Source organism: Physeter macrocephalus, unplaced genomic scaffold (genome assembly GCF_002837175.3).
Source record: "Physeter macrocephalus isolate SW-GA unplaced genomic scaffold, ASM283717v5 random_1574, whole genome shotgun sequence".
NCBI classification, from domain to species: domain Eukaryota; kingdom Metazoa; phylum Chordata; class Mammalia; order Artiodactyla; family Physeteridae; genus Physeter; species Physeter macrocephalus.
Genome location: NW_021146665.1, coordinates 14,359 through 25,000, shown reverse-complemented (window position 1 = coordinate 25,000; position 10,642 = coordinate 14,359). Strand labels below are relative to the sequence as shown.

The 10,642-nt window shown below is 60.8% G+C and overlaps 1 protein-coding gene across 1 annotated transcript; it reads right to left on the bottom strand.

Annotated features, from left to right (window-relative positions):
- Positions 1–1,383: 1,383 nt before the first annotated feature.
- Positions 1,384–8,750, bottom strand: ATP6AP1 (ATPase H+ transporting accessory protein 1). Its single transcript, XM_024116753.3, has 10 exons — positions 8,557–8,750; positions 8,183–8,309; positions 5,723–5,797; positions 5,255–5,448; positions 4,787–4,827; positions 3,913–3,998; positions 3,299–3,540; positions 2,767–2,814; positions 2,451–2,682; positions 1,384–2,240 (listed from the first exon to the last, which is right to left on the bottom strand). Exons 1-10 carry the CDS (start codon positions 8,709–8,711, stop codon positions 2,031–2,033), a joined length of 1,410 nt encoding a protein of 469 aa, XP_023972521.1. The 5' UTR covers positions 8,712–8,750; the 3' UTR covers positions 1,384–2,030.
- Positions 8,751–10,642: the final 1,892 nt, after the last annotated feature.

Sequence of the window (10,642 nt, the reverse complement as noted above, 5' to 3'; positions counted from 1 at the left end):
AAGGCTGCAAATACGACTCAGCCTGAGGTCTCCACGGGAAACCGGGGTGGGGTAACGGGAATGTGGTCACTGCCCCCACTGCTGCTCCTTCTGGAACATTCCATGGGTCCCCGGGCCCCATAAGAACCCGGGGAGGCGGGATGAGGGCCCATCCTGGCGAGGTCCCCCGACCCGACCGGCGGTCCTTGTACTACTACATCCCCACCAGAATTAGCGCAAGATGGTAGGTGATGCTGGGCTGGCCTTGGGTGGGGGCCGGGTGGGCGGGGTCAGGGAGCAACGGGAGACATCGGGGCGAGCGGGGGTGCGTTTTCCGGCCCTGCCGGCCGGAATAGGGAGGACGGGAGGGGCCAGGGGTCGGGGCCCGGGGAGTTGGAGGGGGGGCGGCCAGAAGAGGGGCCGCTTCTTGGAGATGGGCCATGGCAGTGGGTAGAAGCAACGTCGAGGGGGGATGGGCACGGGGCTGTCTTTTCGGGGACACGAACGCCGGGGGCGGCAGCGCCGCGATGGCAATGATGGGAGGATGGGGCCGAGGGCTGCAGCATCCCGGGGAGGAGAGGGCGATGCGGGGCCCCGGACGCCAGAGGCCGCACTTACGGTGAGGCCGGTCCCCAGCACGATCACATCATATTCCTCGTCCATGGTCAGGCCTCGGTGTCAGCGCCCGTCGGCTCCTCCTCCTCCTCCTCCTTCACCACCGCCGCCGCCGTCGCCGTCGCCGCCGCCGCCACCGCCGCACTGGACCAAAGATGGCGGCGCTACGGCCGTAGCCCGACCCCTCCGCCGCGTCAAAGAGTCCCGGCCCCTCCCCGCCCCCGCCGCGCCGACCGGCGCCACCGCCTCCCCGGGTTGTCTCCCGTGAGGGCTGCTGGGGCCCGGGCCCCAGCACCAGTGCAGCTCTGCGGGCAGCGCCCGCTCGCCAACGGCCCTGAGGGGAGAGCGGCGGGGCGGGGCGGGGCGGGCGGGGCGGGCCGGCAGCCGGTGCTGAGGTCCGCGAGGGATCCGTGCGCGGGAGCCGCACGCGCCCCGCCCCCCGGGAAGCTCAGCGCGGCCCCGCGGATTGGGTGCGCGCCGCTGCGGCAGCCCGAGGCGGGCCCCTCGGGACGTGGGGGCGGCCATTGTCGCGGCCGTCTCCACCCCCTTCCCGGGCGCTGACCGCCCCCGCCCTCCTTTAGTCGGTTAGGGACGCAGCTTGCTAACAACCCTCCCGGCCTCCCCTGGCCCCCGGAAAAGCAGCCCGCAGGACGGACCCGTGCGAGACCTTCCCGCCTCCCTCTTGGTCGCGCTAGGCTACGGGTACAGTCGCACGCCTCCTCCGGCAGCCCTCAGCCAAGCGCATCCTCCCTTGTGCCCAGCGCAGAAATGAGTAACAAGAGGCCCAAGCATGGCAACCCGTCTTTATTTTATTAGGAAGGAAACCACCAGCACCCCAGGCTCCTGCCAGGCACCCAGTGATCACACCCAGCCCCCCTGCCATGGAGGTCCCTTCCTTCTCAGGCCAAAAAAAAAAAAAAAATCCCCAGTGCACTGCTTATCCTTAGCACAACATCACCAAAAAACAATAACACTAGCCAAGCAGGACAGACAGTTAAATAGTACTTCCACACCCCCCAAACTCAGGGAACTTCCAGCTCCTGGCTGCTACAAGGAGCCCCATAGAGCCTGGGGAGGGAGCACTGGCTACACTAAAGCACTATAAACAGCGAGGGGCGAAGGTGGAGAAATGAGAATAAATAAGGAGAAAGGGGGAGGAGGACGGGCCCTAGAACTCACGGCCCCTTCCTTCACAATGACCAAGCCTGGGAAATTTGCCTACTATCTACGCAGAATACATACACCTTGGTGATAGAGATGGGGGGTGGGCAGCCCAGGGAAGACCCTCAGCAGGTTGAACAGAGAGCCAGACAGGCTAAGGGGAGCCAGGAGTCATGCTACCGTAGGAAGAGGGGAAGCCCTCCTGTCCAGCATGCCTCTGGTGGGAACACGATGACCTGGACACCAGCACGCCCTCAGCCCCCACAGGCGCAGGGTCACACAATCTGCGTCAAAGCTATGGTGGGGCCCTTGTGGTCGTCAAAGCGGTCCATGGTCTTGAGGCTGAGGATCATGTGCAGGCCGTAGGTGAAGATGAAAAGCATGAACAGGGAGGTGAGCAGCCCCATCCAGATGCCCGGGGAGAAGAAGCCTGCACAGTCACTGGCGTAGGAGAACTGCTCGCCCGTCACGTTGAAGGCCTGGATCTGGGGGACAGAAAGCACCGAGTGGCCCCACACAGGGAGGCCCAGTAAGGGCGTGGGAGCACCAAGGGGACAGGACTCTCAACCACCTTCCCGAGCCCTGACCCCAACCCAAAGGACACTGAGACTCCTCAGGCCTCTGCTCCCCCAGCCCCTCCCAGTACTGGGCTACCTCCAACCTGGGCTCCAGGCGCGGTCCCTCCCCCTTCCTACCTGGAAGTCCTGAAAAGTTATCTGCCAGAGAGAGGGCTGTGTGCCGGGCACGAGGAGATTGCCATTCTTGTTCAGACTGCTGACGTACTCGCAGTGGAAGGAATAGATGCTGGGCCCCGTGACCTGGGAGGCATTGAAGTAGGCAACGGAGCCGTTGCTGTGGATTTCAAGGCGCTCCAGAGTAAACCAGTGTCGGGCGGACACCGGGTAGAAGCGGTTAGCCAGAATGAACCTGGGGGAGGCCGTGGAGGTGTCAGGCAGCTGGAGAGGAGGCCGGAGCCGCACGAGCCCACCCGCACCTGCCTCTCGGACTCACCTGAATGTCACCGTGGTACCAAAGAGCTGTTCGTAGGTCAGCACAAGCCTGCGGAGTCAGAGGAAGAGGTGAGTTTTCAGGCTCTGGGGTGGCCTTGAGCATCTTAGAGCAAGTTCCTCAGGTATCCTTCTACCTAAGCTGTACGGGGTCCTCACAGCCACCTGAAGAGGCAGTGCCCCCACTTGACAGATAGGAAAACTGAGGCCCCATCACAGCCTAAGTCAGGAACCAGCCAGCACACAGGTTCCCCACCTCCAGCTGAGAGCTCCTCCCTCTGGTTCCCCTGAACCCACGGCCACTCCCTTCAGCTCCCCCTTGGGATTGCTGAGGCTGCTCAAGGGGGAAGCAGCAGGATCCAAGGTGTTACCCACCGAGGTCGGGCCAAGGACGAGAAGGCGTGAGGAGGCAGAACTCTGAACGGCGCCCGCTCAGGAGCCCTCCGCCAGCCTCCCCCCGCCACAATGCCACCTGCATCCCCACGGCGAACGGCCCCCAACACATACCCCCTCAGTGGCATGTACTTCGCCCTTACCTGGCAACGGAGTCGTTCCAGAAGGAGCCGGTCAGGTTGAGGCGGTCCTGATCCCCAAAGGTGAGGGAGGTCAGGTCCTTCCAGTGGTCCCTATATGCCACCGAGAAGTTTTGGGCCCAGAACAGGATCCGGGGGGCAGTGTCGTTGTAACTCACAGGGGAAAAGGTCGTAGGCGATGCCGACTGTCTCTGCAGCAGCTGGCGACCCAGACCCCCAGCCACCAAGGCTACATCGCGGGCCACCTGCAGAAAGAGCCCGCAAGCCTTCTCTCAACAGCCCTGGTTCTCTCAGCGGGCCCGGAACCGAGCGGCCTGCCCCGCGGTCCCGCTGGGCACTCTCTCCACCATCTCAAGTCCCACCAGTCACGCCCGTACTCAAAGCTTCCTTTGGGAAGCGCTCCCCTGGTGGCCCCTAAGCCTTTGTGATGCTTCTCGTCTCTGCACCTTAGGAACACGTGGACTTACTGTCCGAATACGCCAGCCAGTAAGGCCGTTGGGGTGAGACAGGCAGCGGCTGCCTGGAAGGAGGAAGCAGGGCTTCACGGCTCATCCACGCCCCGCGCCCCCCTCCAGGCCCCTGGCCACACCTCCGGAGCCCTGGGCAAGGGCACGTACCCTAGGAGGGCGGACTGCCGTGAGGGCCGCCGTGTACGGAACGCCTTCCGACTTGAGCGTGCTCAGCACCTGCCCGATGGCCTCATCTGAGGAGCGAAGGGGAGAGCAGAGAAGCAAGTCACGGGCGGCCACTCGCGGCCACGCCTCCCACTCTGCCCAGCAGAACCCGCGTGAGCACCGCCCGGCAGAGGCGAGGCTGCGCCCTCTCGGAGCCCTGTCTTGCCGGCGCTCGGCGGGAGCGCCGTGTTGAGGTGGGGGGCACCGGCTGTCTGCCCTGTGCCGTCGCCGTGCCCCAGCAAGCGGCGCGCCCCCTGGTGGGACGCTGGGAGCCTCGCAGAGCCGGGCCCCAGCAACCTTCGCTAGCGTTCGCTGTTTCCAGCAGCCGCCTCTCATCACCCCCCGCCCCAGCCTCCACCCGGCCACCGTGGCCCGGCCACTGAGGCCCTAATGCCACGTCCTAACTCAGTGGAAGGAGGAAAGACAGACACAAGAAACTCCAACACTACCCCCGGAAAGTGTCCAGTGACCTTGCCAAGAGGAATGACTCCTTTACAGCCAAAGGAAGACCAGTCCTCGGAACAGTTTTTTGAAACGTTGCTGGTACATTCAAGCCCAAACCCTAGGATTCAGGCCGCCTGAGTGGAAACTGGCTCCAGGCTGCACGCAGAAGGCCCCTGGACATCCAACAGCTCTGCCAGGCTGGGCCCAGCCAGAGAGGGCCGAGGCCTGGGGACCGGCGGGGCCCTGCTCAGCTGGCCAGTCGCTACCAGGGGGGCCACCCTGGGAAGGCGGAGGGGCTGAGGAGTGCGGGCCAGCTCCGTGCGGCCAAGGGTGGGCTGAGGACAGAAACCGCGCGCCGCCCCGCCCCGCTCACCATTGCCTGCGAGCGCTTCCTTCGGCGCCATCAGACCCGGGCTGGGGGAGAGACAGAGCATTAGAGACGCCCGGATCCAAAGGGCCTCCGCTGCCCTGGGCCGCCGTCCGGGCCTGCTAGCCCCGCCAACCAGCACGCTCGAGCCGGGGGCTCACTCCCACCACCGGTACCTTTGCCCACCTCACGGCCCCGCCTGGAATCCCCGGGCCCTCCTCCCCCAGCTTCGGGTCCCGCTCAAGTCCCTGCCACCTGCTCCGGGTACGGTCCCCGCTAGGCGGGCCGGCTCCCGCCAGCAAGGCCCATGTCTGCCTTGTCGCAGGAGGCCCGACAGGCTGAGGTCCTTCCCGCCTCTCTGGCCACGCAGGCACCTTCTGGGAGGGCCTCGAGGTGCTAGCGGGAGGAGTGCTCTCCCTGGCTGGCTGGCCGGCCGCCGGAGCCCGGGCCCTGCGGCTCGAGGCCGGGCCGCACCTGGCTGTGTAGGGCAGGCGCACAAGCAGCAAGGCTGGGAGGCTGGCGTTGAGCTTCAGCCCCCGAAGGGCGGCCGGGTCCACGTGCAGGGCGCTGGCCCCGAGCTTCTCCTGCAGGTAACTGGTCAGAGTGCTGGCCGCGTACCAGTCGACGGCAGGAAGCACCAGAGAGGAGGGGGCCAGGGCCAGGGCATTCTGCGGACAGAGGGGCAGGCGAAAGGATGAGTTAGCAAGGGGCCAGTGGACCCGGGCCAGCCTCCCTGACCTCTCTGGAAAGCCACGCCCACACCCACGCGGGCTCTCATTCCAGGTGACAAAGAAAACACGCCACACCCCTGGCCCTGACACTAAGGCCTTTCTACCTTCAGCCAGCATCTCTGGCTCCTGAGGGGGCCAGTTCTTACTGTGCTGGGAGAGGGAGGGGGTGCAGGATGGCCTCCAGGGCCTGCAGCTGGGAGAGGACCCTTACCTCCAGGTTAGAGAAGGCACTGTCCTGCTTGTTTCCAAACACGCCACCATACGCCGTGAAGTCCTCGATGCTCAGCTAGTAGGGAAGCGGGGAGACGGCCTCAGAACGCTGGGCTAGGGCCAGGGCAGGGGGCAGACACCCTCCCTGTGCATTTGCAGGGCCAGCAAAATCCCATTTAGAGTCGAATTTGATCTGGTCCGAAGAGTGAGCGACGGTGCATTTTAGGGGTGGGGTGGGGCGGTGGAAGGTTCTCCTTTCTCCAGCGCCCTCTTGGCAGGGTGAGGGAACAAGGAAGGTGGTCACGGGGTTGGAAGGAAGTCTGTGGGCAGCTGATTCACGGTAACCTCGGGAGTAAGAGTCAGCCGCCCCCCGCAAGCAGACAGGAGGAGCTGCGGAGCGAAGAGGGAAGCTGTGGGGAGGGGCTGGGGGGCAGCCAGGAGCACCGCCTGCAGCCCCCCAAGGCAGAAGTCAGAGACAAGGAGAGCCTGCGCGCCAGCTGCCCCAGGTAGAGCCACGTCCGTCCGGTCTGGATGGGACCCTTTGCAAAGGAGGGGGAGAAGTGCCCCTCCCTGCCTGGTTTTGGTGGAAGGGGAGAGAGAGGTGGGGATCTCAGAACATGCTGGAGAAAAAGCACTGAAGTCTCCTGAGCTCTCTGGACCACAGTAACCCCAACCCCATCCCTTTTCCTCTGCAACCTAGAGATGTCCTTCAACTTCTGCCCCTCCATCCCAACTCCCAGCTTCCTCTGCCTTTTCCCAGTTAGGCCCAGAGAAGATCTTAATCAGCTTCCCTAACCTCATCCTGTTTAGTATACAAACTTGCCCGGCCTCCTCTCCCTTCTGGGCAGGAATCTTGACCCTGTCTGGCCACCTAAGCTCTCATTCTGAAAGCCCAGGAACCACCGCTGTGTCCTCATGGCACTCCCTGCTCGAAATCACCCAAGGCTTCCTGCCACATTTAGAACTGCAACCGACGTCTTCCCCCCTTGTCTCCTGGTTCCTTGGCTGACCATCTCCTACCCCTTTCTCTCGCTCACTATACTCCAGCCACACCAGCTCTTCCACGGGCTCACCAGGAGCGCTCCTTGCCCAGGGCCTTTGCACCTGCTGTTACCTCTGTCAGGAATGCCCTTCCCCTACAGCCACACGGCTCCATCCCTCCCTCCACTTAGGTCTCTGCTCAGATATCACCTCCACAGCGAGCGCTTGCCTGGTCACCCTTATCTGAAACAGCATTGCCAGTCACTCTGTCCCCTTAGTCTGCTTCCTTCCTTTCTAAGGACCACAGAACTGACATCATATCGTACACCAACTTAGCATTTACCTGTCACCCTCACGAGAATGTCAGCTTCTCCAGGGTAGGGGCTTGGGCTATTCTGCTCACTGCTGTGTCCCCAACACTTAATACCTGGTACACAGCAGATAGTCCATACTTGACAAATCAATGAACTGAAGGCATGCCGTAAGACGGGGCGGGGATGCCAGCTAAACGTTTTACGCGGGCTGTGAGAAGCGCTCCTCACAGCCCTCTGATGTCAGCGGCGTCTTCATTTTACAGACACGGAGAGGGGCATTTGCAGAGTATTCCACGTGTCCAAAGGCCGGTAAGTAGTAGGACTAGAACTGAGTTCCAGTCTGACTACATTATTGACCACCTCCTGGAAAGACTACAGGCCAGCACAGCCACCACCACCTGCCCACAGAACGACAGAGCAAGACCAAAAGGGGAATGAGCCATACAGGCCACCAATGAGGAACAGACAAGCAGAAGCTCGATAACCTCCCAAACGACAAGCCTGCACTGCCCGAGAACTTTCTTGTGGTCTACATGCCTGCTTTGGGAGCAGAAAGACCCAGATGGGAGGGTAAACAGTGTGCTGGATATGAGCACAAACCTGGGGTGGACGAGTGTCCAACAGACCCAGGCTGGAACCAGCTGTGGCTTGCACAAGCCACACAACTTCAGCCAATCCTTCTTTGGCAGTAAAACCAAGATAATGACATCAGCTCAGGATAGTGCGAATGAAGCACTCAGTAAGTGATCATTCTTCGATTCTCTCTCTTGTGATTACAGTTAGAATCACGACTCTGCCACCCATTAGCTGTGTGACCTTGGGCAAGTCCTTTGCCATCCTTGGGCATCACTCTTCTGATCTGTAAACAGGGTTCATCATCCCCACCATGTAGAGCAGATCAGATAAGGGTCTGGCACTCACTGGGCATCTGGCCTCTGACCCTTTATTTCCCCCAAATCAAGTGGATGCCATTTCAAGGCCCTCACCATTCCCACTGAATGTTCTCCTACATGCCTTCCCAAGGGAGGAACCACACCTCCCTAGAGTTGGGACAAAGTCACTGAAGCTTCCCTTGAGGAATGGGCCTCAGTGTCCTGGGGAAGGGGGGGGGAGGGGAGCTGCCTGCCTCCTGATGACCGAGGGAGACAGGGCTGTGGCAGGCGCACCTTGTCCTGAAGGAAAAGCAGCACGTTGCGGGGACCCAGCTCCAGGGCGGGGTCTAAGTAGGTAGAGAGCTGCATGTCGCTGGTGATATGGCCCTCGTGGGTGTCGGCCGCAGGAGCCCAGAGGTCTCTGGCAGGGGATAGAAGAGGTGCTGTCAAACGGAAGCTCATGGCTTGAGATCGGAAACCCACGGGCTCCCAGCTTGATGCGTGGGGCCCAGAGCTCAGACCCAACCCACTCGCTACGGAGCCACCGAGCAAGGGACAGTCCCCCTCTGGGCCCCGCCGCCCCTCGCCAAGGACAGCCCCGGAGTTGGGCGAGGGCACCTCAGCCGCCGCGACGCGCAGCGCAGCCCGCCCCGGCCCGCCCCGCTCACCGGTCACTCGACCACAGCACCAGCGGCACCTGCTGCTCCGACGCCGCCGCCGCCGCCGCCACCACCATCACCAGCGGCAGCCATGGCATCTGCCAGAGCGCCGGGGCCCGCCGCATCCCCGCCCGCACTCGATCCACCGCGGTCGCCGCCATCATAACCTCTCGGCCTCCGCTGCCTGGACCCACCTCGGCCGCTGCAGATCAGGTGACCGTCGCCCCCGCCCGAGCTCCGCCTCGAGCCGCCATTGGCCCGAGCGCAAGACCTCTTTCCAGACCCTCAGGTGATTGGACGAAGTGGATGCCACTCACAGCCGCTCCTTTTCACTGGTTGGCTGTACGTGTCTCCAGGCGCGCACGCTCCAAGTAGGAAAGGGGGCGGAACCGAGCTCCGCCGGCTCCCGCAGCCTCCTGCCCCTCTGCGGACGCCGCAGGTTCCAACCCTGCAGAAGGAACAGGGCGGAGCGGGCTCCGCTGGTTCCCACACGCACAGCTTCCCCTTTCCCTGTTTTAATCTTCTTAATGCTTAAAGTACCAAGAGTGGTTTCTTTTTCCTGCAACATGGACCCTCCTTTATACAGGTAGGGAGAGAAGAGAACGCCCAGGATAGCGTCCAGAGGAACACCAGCACTTACTATGGGCAGGGAGGAGGAGGATCCAGAAGAGAGATCGGAGAAGGAGCATCAAAGAGGAGGGGAAAACCCAGGGAAGTTTCAAGCACACCATGGTTAACAACATCATTCTCGACTGCTGCCAGGAAGCAGGTAAGATGAGGACAGAAAACTTTCTTGTACTTAGCAACACCAGTTTGGTGAGAGCGATGTCAGTGTGAGGAAGTGGAGACACGGTATAGACTCTCCTTTCTCGAAGTGTGCCTTAAAGAGAGGAAAGAGACAGAGTGACAGCTAGAGTCAGAAGATGGGAGACACCACCTCAAATAAACTGGGAGACTTTCATCTTTTTCTGTGCCATTTTTTAAAAAAATATTTATTTAGTTATTTAGTTGCGCCAGGCCTTAGTTGCAGCAGGCGTGCTCCTTAGCTGCGGCATGTGAGCTCTTGGTTGCGGCATGCATGTGGGATGTAGTTCCCTGACCAGGGATCGAACCCCAGCCCCCTGCATTGGGAGCACGGAGTCGTACCCACTGCACCACCAGGGAAGTCCCTTTCTGTGCCATTTTTTATTTCTCATATTAGTGACCATTGAAATGTAGCGGGTGAGTATATGGGTGTTCACTGTAAGCTTTTTTTTGTGACCTTGGTACATGTACCGGGTTGAAGAGTATGCCCCTAAAATTCATGTGTATCCAGAATTTGTAAATGTCACTTTATTTGGAAACAGGATCTCTGCAGATGTGATCAAAATAAGGTCACGTTGGATTAGCGTGGGCTCTAAATCCAGTGACTAGTGTCCTTATAAGAAGAGAGAAATTTAGACACAGACACACAGGGAAGAAGGCCAATTGATGATGGAGACAGAGTTTTGCAGCTGCCAACTGAGGAACTCCTGGAGCCACCAGAAGCTGGAAGAGGCAAGGAAAGAGTCTTCCCTAGAGCTTTCAGAGGGAGCACAGCCCTGTTGACTTTGGACTTCTAGCTTCCAGAACTGGGAGAGAATAAATTTCTGTTGGTTTAAGCCTGCCAGTTTGTGGTAATCTGTTATGGCAGCCCTGGGAAACTAACACACTATATGTTTGATATTTTTCATGATAAAACATACAGGGAGGGACTTCCCTGGTGGCGCAGTGGTTAAGAATCCGCCTGCCAATGCAGGGGACACGGGTTCGAGCCCTGGTCCGGGAAGATCCCACATGCCGCGGAGCAACTAAGCCCGTGCGCCACAACTACTGAGCCTGCGCTCTGGAGCCCACGAGCCACAACTACCAAGCCCACGTGCCACAGCTACTGAAGCCCGCGCACCTAGAGCCCGTGCTCCGCAACAAGAGAAGCCACCGCCATGAGAAGCCCGCGCACCGCAACGAAGAGTAGCCGCCGCTCGCCACGACTAGAGAAAGCCCGCGCGTAGCAACGAAGACCCAACGCAGCCAAAGATAAATAAATAAATAAATAAATGTATTTTAAATATATATA